At 45.2% G+C, this 7213-nt stretch overlaps 2 protein-coding genes across 2 annotated transcripts in view; one reads left to right on the plus strand and one right to left on the minus strand.

The window, feature by feature from the left end:
• ARF3 (ADP-ribosylation factor 3) overlaps positions 1–7213 on the plus strand; it is a 73923-nt gene that overhangs the window by 60460 nt on the left and 6250 nt on the right. The window lies entirely within an intron of this gene.
• Positions 1–7213, minus strand: part of CCDC65 (coiled-coil domain containing 65) — a 15255-nt gene that overhangs the window by 2519 nt on the left and 5523 nt on the right. The window contains exons 3-5 of the mRNA XM_011936283.1: positions 2527–2693; positions 1175–1372; positions 733–951 (exon numbers count right to left, since the gene is read on the minus strand). Coding sequence (XP_011791673.1) covers positions 733–951; positions 1175–1372; positions 2527–2693 — 584 coding nt within the window. The remainder of the gene's footprint in view (positions 1–732; positions 952–1174; positions 1373–2526; positions 2694–7213) is intronic.

The following is a 7213-nucleotide window of genomic DNA, read 5'->3' on the forward strand; positions in this document are numbered from 1 at the left end:
CAGCTACTCGGGAGGCTGAGGCAGGAGAATGGCATAAACCCGGGAGGCGGAGCTTGCAGTGAGCTGAGATCCGGCTACTGCACTCCAGCCTGGGCGACAGAATGAGACTCCGTCTCAAAAAAAAAGCCAGGGTGGGCAGATCGTCTGAGGCCAGGAGTTTGAGCCAGCCTGGGCAACATGGCGAAACCCCCTCTCTACAAAAAATACGAAAGTTAGCCATGCATTGGGGAGGCTGAGGCAGGAGGAACGCTTCAGCCCAGGAGGCAGAGGTTGCAGTGAGCCAAGATGGTGCCGCTGCACTCTAGCCTGGGAGACAGAGTGAGACCCTGTCTTCACCAGAAAGAAAAAAAAAAAGTAGGAAGGGGCTCACCAGGGTGGCTCACGCCTCTAATCCCAGCACTTTGGGAGGCCAAGGCAAGAGGACTGCTTGAGGCCAGGAGTTCATAACCATCCTGGGCAACACAGTGAGACCCCATCTGTAGAAATACATAAATAAATTAATTAATTTATGTATTAGGGGAGGAAACATGGAATAAAAATAATTATCTTTATTAATTAATAAACTAAATAATTTATGTATTAGGGGAGGAAACATGGAATAAAAAAGGTATTCCAAGTGTCCACTCAGCCAGGAAGCAGGAAGAAGCCTCCGCTATCCTTTCCAAATCCCTTTAACCTTGCAGGGAGCCAGGTTCCTTGACTTTGTTCTGACTGTCCTCTCCCTTGTGTTACCTTATCAACAATCTTTCTCAGGGCCTTGAGGGTAGCATTACTTTCCAAGGTGAGTTTGACTAAGTTCTTCTGGGATGCTGCCCGGGCCTGAGTCCTTTGGGCCTTAAGTTTTCGCAGTTGTACAAGGACCAATTCCTTGTCATTACGGATATACCGGTTCTCATCTTCACTCTCACGGCTGTGTATCATGATCTTGCCTTTTGAAATAGTTATGGCATCCTAGAGGAACAGATTAGGGGAAACACTTGGCCAAATGAGGGTCTTCAGTGAGATAGGTAAAAGGGCTGCCTGGGGACTGAAATCAGAGCATATCATCTTTTCCCAACCAATCAGTGATGAGGCCCAGGGGAAACAAGGGGAAGCAGAAGAGGGGATAATAGAGCAGTTAAAGCAGTGAGTATTTCACTGTGAGTAACTCACAGGTTAGTGAGTATACACTAACCTGTAGTTTCTGTATTTTTTTCATATGTACTTCAATCTCTTTGGAGCTCTTCTCATCCTTCACCTGCAGGGTCTCAAAGGCAGCCTTTCGATCCTCTGTGGCATCAGTGTAATTCTTGAGTACATCCTGGAACTTTCTCCACAGATCTTCTACTATGTTCTCCAGGTGCAGCCTTAAAAAGTGCTTCTCTTCTAAATTCTAGCAAGTGACCCCAAAATAGCAAATGTTTGGAATTACCTCATTAGTGCCCTTTCACTTCCACCAGCAACCTCACCCTCTTGAACTGTTTGTAGCATAGTTTAGTACCGAGGTCTCCAATGAACATGCCTACAGAAGACCAGGCAGATGATATAAATAAGTTTTGTGGGCCGGGTGGGGCCTGTGGTGAACTGGAGAGGAAATGCTGCATTTGGGAGGAGGAGGGGCAGCCACTGAGCTCCACGTGAGCCTTGCCATTTGGAAATGTGGCCCACTGTTGCCAGATCTTTAAATTTTTCAAGGGAAGCTGAAAATTTGGATGTTTTTATGAAATCTCCAATTTTAAAGCGTAAGATGCTTATTCAAAAAATTTTATAAAACACTATGGGATAAATAAAAACAAAGACTCCATACCCAAACCTAGGTCTGTGGGCTGGCTAAGTTTGCAACCTCGAGGACAACGGAAAGCACTTTGGATCAAGGGGCAGGAGACCTAGATTCTCCTGGTTCTACCACAGACCAGCAGCATGACTTTGGCAGGTCATTTTACTTATTGGGCCTTACTTTCTTCATCTGAAAATCACAGGGGTGAAGCCAGATGATCTCCTTGGTGCTTTTTAGCTCTAAAACGCATTCCCTTGACATTTTAGAATGGTCTTCCCTCCCGACCAATTTTCACAAAATTACAAATTTTGGGATACCTACAGTGGCAATAGATATTTTATTCACTGTGTTGGCTAAAGGGGTCTCTTCTACCTCTAGTAGCCTTGAGCATTTTAATTTTCTAATTTTTAAATTTTTTTGAGAGAGGGTCTCGCTCTGTCACCCAGGCTGGAGGGCAGTGTTGCTATCACAGTTCACTACAGCCTCCATCTTCTGGGCTCAAGTGATCATCCTACCTCAGCCTCCTAAGTAGCTTGGACCATAGGCGCACACTACCACGCCTGGCTCTTCTTTTTTTTTTTGGTAGGGGGGTAGAGATGGCAGTCTCCCTGTGTTGTCCAGGCTGGTCTTGAACTCCCAGTCTCAAGTGATCCTCCTGCCTTGGCCTACCAAGGTGCTGGGATTACAGGTGTGAGCCACTGTTCCCAGCCTCCTTGAGCATTTTTCTATCACCTCCTTCCACTTCTTGTCTATCTACTCTCCCTCCGTACCATGTTTTTGAGATCATTCCACATGCTCTGGAACTCCAGCTTGCTTTCATACTCAGAATCTATATAGTTCTGCTCCATGGCCATGAAGATATCTTGTAGATAGTGAATCTCTTTCTCATGTTGGTCAATAATTGTCTTCCTGTAGGAGACAAGACACTGTCCCTGCTCTGAGGGATACAGGATATTAACCAATAATGATAATTCAAAGCAGTATGTAATAAATCTATGTGAATGGTACAAACTCTCAGGTACTGATGGAGAACAGAGAGAGGGAAGGCTCTATTCTTTTTAGGGCTAGAACAAATGAACACGGTTATTTTATTTTGATTTCTGAATGGGTAATACATTCATGTGATGCCAAAAAAGTACAAAAGGTTACAGTGAGAAGTCTCTGTCCCATCCCTGTTCCCTGCCAAATGGGTAGGATTTTGATAGTTGAAAGTGGGTAGTTGGTAAAAGGAATTTGAGGAGTTAAATTTAAAAAGAAGGAAAAAAAAGAGTTATTAAAAAAAGTAAAACAATAACTTAGCCAGGTGAGGTGGCACGCACCTGTAGTCCCAGCTACTGGGGACACTGAGGCAGGAAAATTGCTTGAACCCGGGAGGCAGAGGTTGCAGTGAGCTGAGATCGTGCCACTGCACTCCAGCCTGGACAACAGAGCGCAACTCCGTCTTGAAAAAAACAAAACACGGCCGGGCGCGGTGGCTCAAGCCTGTAATCCCAGCACTTTGGGAGGCCGAGATGGGCGGATCACGAGGTCAGGAGATCAAGACCATCCTGGCTAACACGGTGAAACCCTGTCTCTACTAAAAAATACAAATATTAGTTGGGTGTGGTGGCACGTGCCTGTAATCCCAGCTACTCGGGAGGCTGAGGCGGGAAAATTCCTTGAACCCAGGAGGCCGAGGTTGCAGTGAGCTGAGATCATGCCACTGCACTCCAGCCTGGGCAAGAGAGCGAGACTCCGTCTGAAAGAAGAAGAAGAAGAAGAAGAAAAAAAAAGTGATAGCAAGGAGCCCCATGAAGCCAGCCAGTGTCCTGTGGATGACTAACATTTACAGTGATGTAGCTACCACTGAAAGGAATCAGGGATTCTTGGAGAAATGAGTGCTTTGAGGTCTGATGCCGAAAATGAGTTGACCCTGGGGTATCTTTTTTTTTTTGAGATGGAGTCTCGCTCTGTCACCAGTCTGGAATGTGGTGGTGTGATCTTGGCTCACTATAACCTCAGCCTCCTGGGTTCAAACGATTCCTGCCTCAGCCTCCCAAGTAGCTGGGACTACAGGCACCTGCCACCATGCCCAGCTAATTTTTTACATTTTTAGTAGAGACAGGGTTTCACCATGTTGGCCAGGATGGTCTTGATCTCTTGACCTTGTGATCCGCCTGACTCGGCCTCCCAAAGTGCTGGGATTACAGGCATGAACCATCGCTCCCGGCAGAACCTGGAGTATCTTATCATAAAAGATAGCAAAGAAACTATCAAAGACCAAAAGGGTCATGTCAGAAGGACCCAGGAACCAACATGAAGTGCCTCACTGAGGCAGATTTTCCAAAGAAAATCACAGCAATATCTCCCATCCTACAATTCTCTGCTATGTGACCTTGCCACTCCCCTATCAAAAGGTGGTGTCTCTTCTTCCAGCTCCTTGAATTTGGGCAGACCCTATGACTACATGGGTCAATAGAATACGGTGGAAGTGACACTGTGCCAGTCCCAGGCATAACCCTTGGCTGGCCTGGCAGTTTCTGCTTCCTGCCCCTTAGAATGCTTGTTCTTAGGATGATCCCTCCAGGAGCCTAACAGTCATTCTGTGAGAAGCCAAGTGCACATGAATTTTTATTTATTTATTTATTTTTATTTTTTATTTTTTATTTCTTTATTTTTTTGAGATGGAGTCTCACTCTGTCACCCAGGCTGGAGTGCAGTGGCGCGATCTCGGCTCATTGCAACTTCCGCCCCCCAGGTTCAGGTGATTCTCCTGCCTCAGCCTCCCAGAGTAGCTGGAATTACACACCACACCCAGCTAATTTTTTGTATTTTTTAGTAGAGATGGGGGTTTCACCATGTTAGTCAGGCTGGTCTTGAACTCCTGACCTCGTGATCCACCCTCCTCGGCCTCCTAAAGTGCTGGGATTACAAGTGTGAACCACCGCGCCCAGCCAGAAGTTTGTTTTTTGTTTTGTTTTGTTTTTTAATCAGTTATCACTGGAGGATACCAGACAACCAATTTTTTAAAAAACTGTTAAATAAAGGCAAGAGAAAGAATCAAGCATTTATCTTGCTTTTCCTATATAAACTATAGCTCTGAGTAATTGAATGGAAAATGAGGGGAAGTATCTCTTTTCAGAAATACTCAAGCTAATGAACAAAAAATGAACTATACTATTAGAAAATCAGGCCAGGCACAGTGGCTCACACCTGTAATCCCAGATCTTTGGGAGGCTGAGGCAGGAAGATCATTTGAAGCAAGGGTTTGAGGCCGAGAGTTTGAGACTAACCTGGGCAACAGAGTGAGGCCCCGATCCCTATTTCTTTCTCTCTCTCTCTTTTTTTTTTCCTTACTGGATCACTACATCTAGACTCCATCTCTATTTCTTTTTTTTTTTTTTTTTTGAGACGGAGTCTCGCTCTGTCGCCCGGAATGGAGTGCAGTGGCCGGATCTCAGCTCACTGCAAGCTCCGCCTCCCAGGCTCACGCCATTCTCTTGCCTCAGCCTCCCGAGTAGCTGGGACTACAGACGCCTGCCACCTCGCCCCGGCTAGTTTTTTGTATTTTTTTAGTAGAGACGGGGTTTCACCATGTTAGCCAGGATGGTCTTGATCTCCTGACCTTGTGATCCGCCCGTCTCGGCCTTCCAAAGTGCTGGGATTACAGGCTTGAACCACCGTGCCCGGCCTCCCATCTCTATTTCTTTTTGTTTTGAGTCAGGGTCTTGTTCTGTCATCCAGGCTGGTTCAGGTGTCATGATCACAGCTTACTGCAGCCTCAATCTCCCAGGCTCAGTTGATCCTCCACATCAGCCCCCTGAGTAGCTGGGACTACAGGCACGCACTACCATGCCCAGCTAATTTTTAAGTTTTTTTGTAAACAGGGTTTCACCATGTTGCCCAGGCTGGTCTGGAACTCCTGGGCTCAAAGGATCTGCCTGCCTCAGCCTCCCAAAGTGTTGGGATTACAAGTATGAATCACTGTGCCTGGCCCCATCCCCATTTCTAAAATACAATTTAAACATTTTAAAAATAAGCATTTTTGCATCTCCCAATGATTTAATGGATCAACAGCTGCTAACATCACAAAAAGAGAGCTAGACAATATGTGCCTCTTGATACAACATTGCTAAGCATCTAAATCCAATTACCCAAATAAAAATACAGAGGAAAAAGTAATGTGGTAAACTGCAATACAGAATACTGTGCAGTTGTAAAATAAGAAGCTCTTTATGGGAAAATACGGAACAATCTCATATATATATGAGCACAATCTCAGCTCACTGCAACCTCTGCTTCCCAGGCTCAGGTGATCCTCCTACCTCAGCCTCCCCGGTAGCTGGGACTATAGGCACATGCCACCACACCCAGCTAATTTTTATATTCTTAGTAGAGACAGGGTTTTACCATGTTGCCCAGGCCGATCTCGAACTCCTAGGCTCAAGCAATCCACCTGCATTGGCCTCCCAAAGTGCTGGGATTTCAGGCATGAGCCACCGTGCCCAGCCTCCAAGATATATTATTAAGTGAAAAAACCAACGGGCAGAATAGTATATAATATGATCATTTATGTAAAAAAAAAGAAAAAAGAAAAAAGGTTTCCTTATGAAACTAGAATTATTGGAAGGAACACTGGGTACCTGGAAGGCACTGGTGGGGAGGAACTTTTCTCTATATAACCTTTTTTTTTGGATTTTGAATAATGTGAATGTACTACCTTCAAAAAAGTAAAACAAGATTAAACAGAAAAGCATTTATGGAATTGCCCACATGATCCAGGCACCTTGAGTCCACTCACTGTAAACTACCATGACCTCTACACAGAGATAGCTTTTACCTTATATGTTTACAATGATAAAAGGATCCTATGAAATAGGTTCTGATAATGGAAGACTATTCACTCACTCAGCAAATGTTTACCTAATGCCTGCTATGTACCAGCACTGTGCAGGATGTTGAGGATTCAGAGATAAAAAGATATGCCCATTGCTCCCAAAGGAGCTTACAGTCTAGTAGGAAGAGTTACATAAATAGAAAATCACAACATAACATAGAAATTGCTATAAGGTTGATGATTTATTGAGTGACAATGAATATAAAGGATTGAGTGCCTACATATGACTAAGCACTGGGAAAGGCTTCACCAAAGAGATGTCATTTGTATCAACTCTTGAAGGAGGAATGAAAGTTTACCAGGATGGTCGGGCTCACTCCTGTAATCCCAGCACTTTGGGAGGCTGAGGCAGGCGGATCACCTGAGGTCAGGAGTTCCAGACCAACCTGACCAACATGGTGAAGCCCCATCTCTACTAAAAATACAAAAATTAGCCAGCATGGTGGCGCACACCTGTAGTCCCAGCCACTCAGGAGGCTGAGGCAGGAGGATCACTTGAACCTGGGAGGTGGAGATTGCAGTGAGCAGAGATTGCACCACTGCACTCCACCCTGGGCAACAGAATGAGACTCCATCTCAGA

This window comes from Colobus angolensis, unplaced genomic scaffold (assembly GCF_000951035.1).
Source record: "Colobus angolensis palliatus isolate OR3802 unplaced genomic scaffold, Cang.pa_1.0 Scaffold151, whole genome shotgun sequence".
Taxonomy (NCBI): domain Eukaryota; kingdom Metazoa; phylum Chordata; class Mammalia; order Primates; family Cercopithecidae; genus Colobus; species Colobus angolensis.